Source organism: Engystomops pustulosus, chromosome 9 (assembly GCF_040894005.1).
Source record: "Engystomops pustulosus chromosome 9, aEngPut4.maternal, whole genome shotgun sequence".
In the NCBI taxonomy this organism is placed as follows: domain Eukaryota; kingdom Metazoa; phylum Chordata; class Amphibia; order Anura; family Leptodactylidae; genus Engystomops; species Engystomops pustulosus.
In genome coordinates, this window is record NC_092419.1 from 13,155,234 (window position 1) to 13,167,331 (window position 12,098).

At 44.5% G+C, this 12,098-nt stretch overlaps 2 protein-coding genes across 3 annotated transcripts in view; one reads left to right on the top strand and one right to left on the bottom strand.

Moving 5' to 3' along the window:
- Positions 1–12,098, bottom strand: part of GMFG (glia maturation factor gamma) — a 213,000-nt gene that overhangs the window by 60,028 nt on the left and 140,874 nt on the right. The window lies entirely within an intron of this gene.
- MED29 (mediator complex subunit 29) overlaps positions 1–12,098 on the top strand; it is a 90,609-nt gene that overhangs the window by 3,206 nt on the left and 75,305 nt on the right. The window contains exons 3-4 of one of the 2 annotated variants that reach the window (XM_072124242.1): positions 2,983–3,067; positions 4,465–5,762. In XM_072124242.1, coding sequence (XP_071980343.1) covers positions 2,983–3,067; positions 4,465–4,695 — 316 coding nt within the window. In that variant the 3' untranslated portion in view covers positions 4,696–5,762. Of the gene's footprint in view, positions 1–2,982; positions 3,068–4,464; positions 5,763–12,098 lie in introns of those variants that run through there. The other variant, XM_072124239.1, reaches the window with a different exon arrangement.

Sequence of the window (12,098 nt, forward strand, 5' to 3'; positions counted from 1 at the left end):
ATTCAAATGGTACATCTGGCAAGTGGGGCTTCCTCTGCAACGTTTGGGGTACATATTGGGCCTTGCACCAGTTTTCTGTTGGACTTTGCCTGTTTTTTCACGTTCACGCTACTTGCACAGGTATTTCGGAAGGGTCTGCGCCACATTTGTGCTGCGGCTGCACTATTCTTCATGACACAAATTTCTGCACTGTAGGGGGCGCTCAGGTGCTCCTTTGGACAGTGCGCCATATTTATCATGCAAAGTCCGACAGAAATGTTTTGCACACCCTATGTTAAAGGTGCTCCAAAAAAAAAAGTGGTGCCCTCTGTCGGGGTTGTGCAGGGGGATGCCCTATTCATGGAGAACGTGCACCAAAAATCCTAAATCTGGCGCCCCCTGCACTATGCATGGCTAACTGCACATAGTGCACACTGCACATAGTACAGACTGCACTGTTCTTATTAAATGTGGCCATTGGCAGCTAAGCTGTGTGTAATACCAGACCCGGCCACTACTACATGTGTGGCACTGTGTCCTGTAATAAAGAGCCTACAGAGCACACCCCAGCGCTGCAGTCTCCTCAGACATCTGTGATTAGTATTAGACTGTCTCGCTTCTCTCTGGACTGTCTATCTTTTAGACCATACTCCTCTCTCCCCCCCAACCGTGTGTTTGAGTTTAGAGTTTAGTTGTTTTCATCATGAAATTCCTGATAATTTCTGCAGATTCCTGCGTGTTTCCGCTTTGCGGGTGATGGGATCATTTGAGGGTCTCTCGGTCAGTGACTAAATTGCATTTCCTTGAAATAAGCCTCAGTCAGGAGGAGGGGCAGCGATGACTGCACTTCCCCGGGTGCACAACCTTTGTACCTGGGCTTCTTGTGTAACACGGGTCGGATTTATGGAGGCTGCAGATTTCTGACGCAATCGATGTAACTGGATCTTCTATAACGTGGTGACGAAATATGGTCATCGTTTAACCCTTTACTGGACCGGGATATCTCTCTGTGTGGGAAATCTCTTCTGTGTAACCCCTTAAAGCCTGGGCGCCACTTAACGTACTGAGTGTATTTTTCTATGTTTTCGTGGATAAAATTGATCATACGTGGCGGTTTTTATACAATTTATGTATTGGGGCGGCCATCTTGCTGGTTCACAGCATTCAAAGTTTTTTACTTTACAGCAGTCGCATAGGATCTAAATTGGAGATGACCCCAGATTTTATCTAAAGTTTTGGAGGGGGAATAACTGAATAGCTGAAGAGTTCAGCTTCTGTTTTATAATCTGCTGTGGGATAATTGAAAGCTGCGCTCTGATTGGTTGCCGTGAGCAAGTAGAATAATTCCGATAAATGTCCCCCATTGACTTCTATGGGAAAGTGTTGTGGGCGTGCTCTGTGACCTGTGCAGAGGTCATTGTACAAGGAGGGGGAGGAGTCTAGTTTGTGATGATGATAAGGTGATTGTAGAGAAGTGATCTCTGCAGAGCAGGAAGTGACAGTCTATTATGACATTACAAAACGGGTCACCAATGTCTTAACATTAATAGAAAGGATTTGGCCTCATTGCTCTTTGTATTACATCAGTGACCTCTCTCTGTACGATTTTCATTGAAGTCCATAGGACTTGTACTTAAAGGGGACGTTTCATCTTTTCAACCAACCTCAGTTATTCGCATCCTTTAAAGGACACCAGGATGAAAGACTGTATGCAAATGACATCCATTAACACCTATGGAGACAGGAGCCCCTTAGGCTCATTAGCATATGGTACTTCATTCTGGTGGTAGATGCCCTTTTAATAGGCTTTTTTTTTTTCAATTTTTGGCATAGTTGGAATTTTCTCCAGAGCCCCCACTATTCCCAAGCAACCATTGTCACAGTATTGGGCTTTCTACTGTCAGATTGGTAGAGCCAGACCGCGGACCACCCATCTGATAGCAGAGGACCTAATTACCTTAGCTTTAGAATCATTGCAGTACAGGCAGTGCCCTACTTAAGAACGCCTGACTTACAGGCGACCCCTAGTTACAGACAGACCCCTCTGCCCACTGTGACCTCTGGTGACCTCTCTGGATGTTACTATAGTCCCAGGCTGCGATGATCAGCTGTAAGGTGTCTGTAATGAAGCTTTGTTGATAATCCTTGGTCCCATTACAGCAAAAAAGTTGAAACTCCAATTGTCACTGGGGCAAAAAATTTTTTTTTATACAATTATAAAATATACAGTTTCGACTTGCATACAAACTCCACTTAAGAACAAACCTATGGAACCTATCTTGTACGTAACCCGGGACTGTCTGTACTGGATATGCTAATTAGGCTCTGTACTGTGATCCTGAGTCTGGCTCCACCCATCTGACCCTAGAAATCGGGAAGTAATGCTATTGATTGCTCGGGAATGGTGAGAGCTAGAGAGAAAATTACAACTGCGCCTGAATCGTTGTTGCAGAGGCGATGAATGATCCTCCTCTAAGCCAAGGGGGTAAAATACTGTAGGGCACAGGCACTTTCTGCCACCGCTTTCAGCTTTTGGGGTGAATTGGGTAACGGCCATTGGGATTTTACTGACACCAGAATCTCCCTTCCTGCACAGGGATACATTACGTGGATCCAGATGTAGGTGACAATCTGTGATTTGGCTGTAACAATGGCCTTGTGGATCATGGAGACTCTGTATAGTGCAGCATTGAGCACAGGTGATCTCACTGGTGACTGGGCTCAGGTAACGCTGCGGAGGTCGTTGTGTGGGCTGGGGGTGACTCAGCGGTGGTTTCATTATTATTCTGTAAGCAGATAACACGTCTGACCAATTATTGACTCATTCTACAACAGCAGGCGTCTCTCCTCCGCTGCCTGACAAAGGTCCCACGCTCGTATGGAGCAGATGTAAAGAGGTCAGGCCGGGTCGGTTAGGCTGCAGAGCTGACAATCTCATTGCTATTCTTTGTTCTGTGTGTATTTGATGTTCTTCTCACTACCGTCCTCTTGTGTCCCATGTAGGAAGATCAGTGACGGCGGCGTTCAGAGGTTTGATAAGAGCCTGGAGGAATTCTATGCCCTGTGCGACCAACTGGAGCTGTGTCTGGTACGTAACGCGCTCGCACCCTCGCATGGGTGCTACCGATGCCCAGCTAGTGGGTGTAGCCATGCCCACATAGCGGCTACTGTGGCTCCCATTCTTTGCAGGATCATAGTTGGTGGCTATACGCACAAGAAATACCACGTCTTCACAGAATTGCTTTACAAGTACATACACCTCTGTAGTCTTGGAACAGTGTATTGGTGTGTGGTCACATGATGACTTGTAGGAGTCTACGTTTTAAACCGCACCTGTCACCAGGTTTTGGCCCACTAAGCTACTAGTCCCCTCAGGAATGGTATGACATGTCCTTTATAGAATTCCCCTTTTTTACGTGAATACTCCCCAACCCCCCCCCCCCAAATTAGGAAAATCTGACTCTTCTCATTTCATTTTGACATGAGATGAGTCCAGTTTTGAGGTTGCAGGGAGAGTGTCACTTAAGACGCCTCCATCTTTGGTTCTGTAGCACCTAGAAACGTGCTTTTGGTTTCCTATTAAAGATAAGAATCTCTTCTTTTAGATGTAGTTTATGGTTCTGTGACCACTAAATTTGACTCCTCTCATGTGAAAAGGTTATGAGAAGTCATATTTCCCTGATTTTGGAAGAGATTATTATTATTATTTTTTTAACAGGCAACTGATAAGATTTCACATAAGAGGGAATCTTAAAAAGGACATTTCATCCCCTGAGGGAACTAGTAGTTTAAGTGGGGTAAAAACTTGAAGATTGGTTCCCTTTAAGTCGGTAGTTTCTTCCTAAATGGTTAAGTGCCGTCAATCCGCCTTGATGGCCTCTGATCAGAAATCCCTAATAAAGACCTATAGTGGATTAAGCACCTTTTTGAAATTTGCTACATTTTAGACAATTTGCGCACCACTTACAAAATCTCTGCTTCTATCAGTAAATAGTCATTCTGGAGCCCAGCTGGGAAATCTGATACACTGTAACGAATTCTGCACCAGCAAGCGGAGATCTTGCGATTTAAAACTGACAACTCCGTGTGTATAGTTTATCATTCTATTAAAGATTTCTCTATGGAAACTCAGAAAATCCTTTTTAAAGTCAGAATTTTCTTTCCTTCATTTCTTGAGGAATCCCAGGAATGTAAATGGATGTAATCGGATCCTGCGCTCCGGCTCCGTGTACACTGGATCGGTTGCCTCTCCTTCCAGCTGGAGTTAATATTGTGCGCTGGGCTCGGTGGGACGCGCTTCGGATTCCTAATTGCTGACATTCGGTGGGGAAGGGAGGTGCCGCTGTGGTAGCGGAGTCATAGGAGTGGGCTGTGAGCTCCGGAAGTTGGGGGGTGTGAGAAGGATCGGCAGATTAGGATTACAGGAATTTTGGGAAGCACTTTTGCTGTGTGTTGACCTCTCTTGTCTCTTTTACCCTCTCGCAGCGGCTCGCCTACGAGTGCCTCTCTCAGAGCTACGACAGCGCCAAGCACTCCCCCACGCTGGTGCCCACCGCCACCAAACCCGATGCCGTGCAGACCGAGAGCCTGCCCTACTCCCAGTATCTGAGCATGATCAAGTCTCAAATCTCTTGCGCCAAGGACATACACAACGCTCTGCTGGAGTGCTCCAAAAAGATCATGGGCAAGACGCCAACCACGCAGGGCGTCTTGTGACCCGCGCCCAGTATGAACCGCTGGGATCTGTGGGCTGGTGACGGATCGTGAGGTGTGGCTGGTGACGAGGCTCGCTCCCATTTTTATAGACATTACTGATGGCTTGTTTATATTTGAGTATCTTTCTAGTTCTCCCTCCATAGGGTGCCCACCTCCGGAGATGGACCCACCTATGTCATTTTAGATGCCCTCCAAGTGAATGAGAGGGAATCCTAATGGGTGAGGACCCAAAATTGCACTACAACCCGCTGTGTATGACAAAGGGCACCCTCTACCCCCTGCGGATCTCTCTTACGTGGGTGGCTCGTTGCCTCTATGCTGTCACTTACCTAGTGCCCTTCTCTGTCTATCCATCGGTGTACGAGGTGGGCTAACATAGCTATTGGAAAGACCTTACAAGGACCCCAGAGACCAGCATGGATTCGGAAGGTTTCAGATTGAATGATTCTTATTTGTGGGATGATGAATCCAGTTATTTATCCAGAAATTGTGCCACCCTTGTCCCTAGGATGTATCTGGTATTGCATCTCAGAATAGAAAATAAAATGTAATTTTGCTTGAGAATAGCGCCACTTTTGTCCATGGGTTAAGTCTAGTACTGCAGCTCGGCCCTATCGTAGTAAATGAAGTTAATGTTCTTGGCTCTATTCACTTGAAGAGGATCTTTTGCCACCTCAAATATGTGGAGAGGAACATACCTTAATGTAGGGGTGGTTACACAGGTTTGAGGGCACTTCGAATTGTTTTTCTAGCCCCAACGGTTGCTGAAATATCAGTCCTGGTATCTGACCATTGTAATCCTCTCTGCTGTCAGAGAGGAGGAGCTGGAACAGCAGGAGGAGGAGACATAGTTGTGTATTATGTGGATCTTCCTTGACGCTGTCCAATCAGCGGTGGACAGTGTGATAGATGTGCAAATACACAGCAGCTTCTCTGACACTGCGAAGACTATCATAACACACGTCTCCCCCTCTCTGACAGTGGAGAGGATTATAATGGTCAGATGCTGGGACTGATATCTCCGCAACCGTGGGGGCGAGAAAATAAAATTCAAAGTGCCCCTGAATCTGTGTAAAAGCCCTTACATTATTGTATCTTCATCTCCACATGTGTGAGGTGGTGAGAGGTCCTCTTTACATGCACAACTGAAATACTAAATGCCACCTGTAAGCAGGTGTGGCGCAATATTTTGGAAGAAATTGGCCAAATTTTCTAATATTGTTTTGATGTAGAAGCCAGGACGGCTATTCTGGATAACCTACATGTTACACGCGTGTAAGGGTGACCCGGGTAATTTGCTGCAGATTTATTACATTTGTCACTTTATTTAATGGTGTCTGACCTTTTTGAAGCTCTATGCTCTTGCTGTGTTTAATAAAACTCAGTGTTTCGACTCTTGGGTATTTTTATATATATTTTTTTTTCCCTAGTTTTTTTTTATTTTTTATCCAGGATACATTCCCTGGGGTTGCTTTCGGCTCCGCTTCCTTTGCCGTCGGGTAGGACCCAGTAATATCCCTACAGCGCTGCGGCCAATTCTCATTCCTCGCCGTTTTCCACGTGTTCACGGGTTGTGGTCATCATGTGGTTTTTGTCACCATGTAAATGACCACAATGTGTGAACCCGGCCTAACACAAGCTGTTATAAGGTAGAAGTGTAACCACTAGTCATATAAGGGTCTTGACCCCATTCCTGCCTGGGTAACGGTAGACAAGGAAATAACTCGCCCGGGGAGTTTTTTTTTTTTTTTGTCATGCAGACGATTGTGCTGAAGCTTTTTAAAAAATTTTCTACAAAGTGTAAATAATTCTATATATGCTATAGTCCTGTCAGTGTGTGGGGCTGTGAACATAGGCAGGTAAGTGAGAAATGAAGCAATTGGTTACCATTAATAACTGCAGTTACTTTACAGCCATGTCATCTCCATAGCAACAGACTACAAACAAACATTACGTTGTCAGATCTTGTAGTTTGTGTCCTCTACTTTTTGGCTAACCTGCTACAATATGTTATCATCTGGTGGGTGACAAATTGAAGAAGCTAAAAGACTGGAAATCGGCTGGTAAATCCGTCTCTCTTAAAGGGAGTGGCTCCTTTGTCGGAACCTCCAATAGGGTTTTTGGAAGGTGTGTGTATGGTCAGGGCAGCGGCTGTATTACCTATCACTGTGTCTAGACACGTAGGACCAGTTACACATGTATGATAATATTCGGAGGGATTATTCAAACCACCAACCTCAGATTTGTTTATGTAACTAAAATAAGCGCAAACATCCATCGCTCCTGACGGACTTAACCCTTCACTTTTCCACCTTGAATAAAATTGGAAAATCTGGCATTAATCCACATATGGACCGGAGTCTGATATTCTGATATTGGGGGTTCCTGGGCAATGGGCCGTACAGTCCTACCTGTTTAAAGGGGTTTTTCAGGACCCTATTCTGGTACCTAGAAGGAGGTCCAAAATAAGGTTCTGCCTTCTAACATAATAGAGCATATTTAAAAGAAACCTGTCAGATTTTTACCCCCCTCTAATTAGTAGACCCCTCAGGTAGGGGATGAAATGTCCTTTCTAAAATTCCCAATTTTATGTAAAATCTCACATATTTACCCATTTAAAAAAAAATATTCTACAAAGTCTTGTGAGAATGAGCAGAGAAAAGCCATATTTTACCTGAGATGAGTCAGGTTTGGAGGCTGCAAGGGAGAGTCACTTTAGATGCCCTTATATTAATGAAAAGAAACCCATCTTTAAGATCCCATCAGGTTTGTGGGTCCGTGTTCTACAGAACCGGAGATACAGGCGGATAAACATCTTGATTAAAATGCAATATGCAGGTAAAATCTAATTATTATTATTTTAAACTTCCTGTATCTCCATTACTGTAACTCATTGAACCAGAAGACCTGAAAGATGCGATTCTGCTAATGGTAGGTTGACATGGATTTGACTTTCCGCTCCTATCCGTTTTTTAATATCTGCTCGTGAACCAGGGAGAGCAGGATGAACAAAGGCTAAGCTTCTCGGTTGGTATCAGAGTAATAATACTTTTTGTCTGCTAGACTTCCACCTATATAAGCACCAAAAAAAAAAATATATATATATCTCAAGTCTGTAGCGGTTCTACTTGTGAAAAGGGAAGGAATAAGAAGTTACGCTGCAGTTTGGTGAAAAGGAGAACTGGGGGGGGGGGGGGGGGTTAAAAGGGAAATTATACAAAAGTCTGAAAACAAAAATCCCCTGAATTATGATGTAAATGGTAAAAAAAAAGTCAATTTTTTGTGCGTCCGTTTCCAGTGTGATGACTGAGATTTCCACCAGCTGATGGGGGCGCTGTTGCATTGGTCTCCATTCAAAGAACCTTTCATCCACGGTGAAAGTTTTGACCCAATAGGGGCCGTCCTCTTGTGGAGTTAATATGTTCTGTTTAGTTTTATGTCCTCCATCTGGAATTTACTTCAAGATGTCTAGATCTTGTAAACATTTGTCACGGATACTAGCCCCGGGACAGAGTCTAGTTTACTGTAACCAAACACGATGGGTTGATCATCACGTAGGCAAATATTATCGTCTGCCGTGTTTTCCCAGCGCGGTGGATTACACAAGGAAAAGGGGTTGGGGGAGCGCTATGGGAGGGTAGACCGTGTAACAGCCTGTGAAGTAACAGCATGGAGGGGCTCTGGTAGCACCTCCAGAGCCTTTCTCGCTCATTAGCTTTATTTTAAACGTAGATGTTAGAAAGCAGGAGGCCATGGATAACAAATATAAAGCCTCACGCACCCGAGCGTATGAAAATGGCTGTGTATACGTGTAGCATATGACCCCATTCATTACTATGGGTAATACATACATCCATTTACATGGCATTGTCTACCATCCCGGCAGCGAGACAAAAAATATAGAGCATGTCCTATTTTTTTCATGTATTTCCCTTCCGTAGGCCCCATAGAAGTGTGTGGGATCGTATAAAATACGGGTTGCATACGCTTGTGACCTATATACTGCCGTATATCCGTGCAGTATCCAGAGAGACCAGAACTAGTGGGAAGTGCATGCTGTCAGCCACCCATCACTGTATTTTCTAAGGATACGGGGTTATACATGCTCGTACGTGTAAAAAAAAACATCCTGGGGGAGATTTATCACGAGTGTCTGAGGTAAAACTGTTCTAGTTGCCCATGGAAACCAATCAGAGCTCAGCTTTAATTTTATAAACAGCTGTGAGAAAATGAGAGCTGAGCTCTGATTGGTTGCTGTGGGAAACTAGAAAAGTTTTACCTCAGACACTTGTGATAAATCTTCCCCTGTGTTTACAGACAAAATACAGCTATATACACAGAACAGGGGAAAAAAAGTACGATTATGTGCATGAGGCCTAAGAAGATTACCTCAGTCATAATGCCTGGATCTACGAGTGCCCCATTTTTTTTCCCTTTAAATGTCACAAATGGTAAAACCCCTTTAAGTAGCTTCTCCTGCTGCGTTGGGGGTCTGCACTTGCTACTTGTTATATAAGGGAATGACCCTGTGTCACCCCCCTGTATGATGGTGCGGTGTTGTCGATCTTCTCCGTGTTGAAGGCTTCTGTGGGATTTTCCACCCCTCACAGATTGTCTTACACTTCTCTGTTCCAGCTGCGGTGATTCAGTCCTAGGACACTCAGTTCCTAGTACAGAACTGAGGGAAGGAAGAGACGGGTTGCTAAATAATATGTTCCTTCAAGAACCACAACACAAAAAAAAAAGTAAACACGAGATCTGTAACATCCCCCCCCTGGGGGTCAACGTGTTACCAGATAGTGGGAACAATTGGCGGCTGCGGCCTGGTGTCTTACTGCTTGGCACAGATCCTGAACTCTTAAAGGGGAGGCTGCCTTAAATTCACCCAAAAACTTTCTCATATTTTCCTACTGAATTCGGCACAAGGCTTCCCGCATGGGGCGGTAACAGATCACCCAATTTGTAGAACGCTGGGATAGGTGCTCATTCACCAACACGAGTAGTGGAAGGAGGGATGTGACCCGGGTTGGTTTTATGCCTAATATTTTGCCCCCCGAACTTACACACACCTCACAGAAACATGAGGTAAAGTGTTCAACCCCTTTTAAAGTCTTTTTACAAAACCAGGTTCAGTCCATTTTGGCTTTTGGAAGGTGCGGATTAAAACACCGTAAAGGGATTCTGATTTACCTTCTAAGAAGCAGATGGTAAGGTTTCCATGGTTACCCTGACCCTAATCTGCGCCAGATTTATCAAATACATCTCACTTTAGTACTTTAGTACAGGAGGAACATTTTGCCTCAGAAGTGTTAGACCTAACAACGGGCCAAATTTGTCATGTGACTTCTGATAAATTTAGTGAAAATGACGTAATGTCACTGTGTGGAACCGTATATGTTGTGCTCAGTGTTAGAGATGAACGGACCTGTAGTTTCAGTTCGGGTGCACGACCCAGTCATGTTGTAGGCCAAACAGGCAATTTAGCAAATTGATGCTCCGTGCTAGTAGCCAAGGGCATGGAAATAAAGAAGTATGTCCACATCATGCGGCCAAACCCGAAACTGTGGGTCCGCTCATTTCACCTCAGTAGAATATATTGGGACTCATTTACTAAGGGTTGCGTTGCCCCCTTTTTTGTGGGCTGAAATGGCTTGCACAGGTATTTAAGAATTGTCTGCGCTGGGATTTTGGCGCACGCGACCCTTTTGTGGTGCAACTGCGCTGGCTTCCATGCAAGACAAGTGGACCACTGATTCGAACTGAGCACGTGATTTAACTTTCAAATTGTGTCGCAAGATCAAGCACTTAGGCCCCTTCTACACTAGCGAGTGTTATGTGATGAACTCGCATCACACTCGTAACGCATGCTGCCCGGATCACACGGCTTAAATGCTGCAAACCGGGATTGAACTCAGCATGTCAGTTCAGTCCCGGTTTAAGCGGTCGGGCCAGTGATCCGGGCAACATGCGTTGCGAGTGTGATGCAAGTTCAGCACATCACACTCGCTAGTGTAGAAGGGGCCTTACATGCACCAGGAAGAAGGTGAACTCCTGGGACCTGAGCGGGGAAGCGACACATGCAGGATATCGGGTGCACGATCTTCAGGAATCGCGAGTAAGTAAATGTGCCCCATTGTGTATGCTCAACCAGTGTGGTGGCTGTCAAAAATTAAAGCCATTTTTATCGGTCAGAGCAACCAATCAGAACACAGCTCTGGGAAATTCTGGTCATCAGAGATATACATTGATTTTTGGCCCAGTTGGTGATGGGATAACTCTGCATCAAATCCTGGGCAATTCTTATTTTAAGTTCATAAATCTGCTCCGTAATCTTTTCATTTTGATATTTTGGCCACCTGGAGGCGCAAAGCTGTCACTGTGCAGTAGTCTACGTGCTGATATGGTTGGTTCAGAACAGAATCAAATCCTGATGCAATAGCCACAGAAATAATGCTACACACATGAACAAGGTAGCACATGAAAATAGAAAAAGAACACATGTGTCAAGTAGCTAAGAAAATTAATCCTTTATTACAAATATATATCTAGACAAATCACTTGGACAAACAATAAAAACAATTAAAACACAACAGAAGCAGAAGAACTGCTTCCGTGATAAAACGTAGCAGGTGCAGTCATACAATAGTGACTGACCCCCTGCAAAAGGACCCCCTGGGACCAACACTTGTGGAAAAAATAAGTATATCACTGAAGTATTCCAGTATGAGCCAGCATGAAACAGCACAATGAAATCAATGGACAAAAAAGTCTCAAAAAGCGAGTAAGAAAAATAACAAGGTGCAAGCTGCTGAAGACTAAACTGGAAGGTGTGCAGTTACCCAAATGTAGGAGGTCCAAGGAGGGTCCAGAACAGTGCCCCACGCGTATCGCCGTGGGGCACTGTTCTGGACCCTCCTTGGACCTCCTACATTTGGGTAACTGCACACCTTCCAGTTTAGTCTTCAGCAGCTTGCACCTTGTTATTTTTCTTACTCGCTTTTTGAGACTTTTTTGTCCATTGATTTCATTGTGCTGTTTCATGCTGGCTCATACTGGAATACTTCAGTGATATACTTATTTTTTCCACAAGTGTTGGTCCCAGGGGGTCCTTTTGCAGGGGGTCAGTCACTACGTGCTGATATGGTGACAACATAACAACACAAAACACTATATATGTTTCAGAATGGGACAGTGAAGTTAAAGGTGAGGACTGTGAGAATATTTTTTGGGTGACTAATGAAAAATACGAGAAATACCCCTTGAGTCATTCTTATCTCAGTTTATTCAGGTGTTCAGGTTTTTGTTTTTCACAGACAATATGACCCCAGGTAGTTTGGCCATCCACCTACCGGAAAGCCACATGTTGCCTTAAAGGTGCGTTATAGCTAAGAAAAATGACTTTC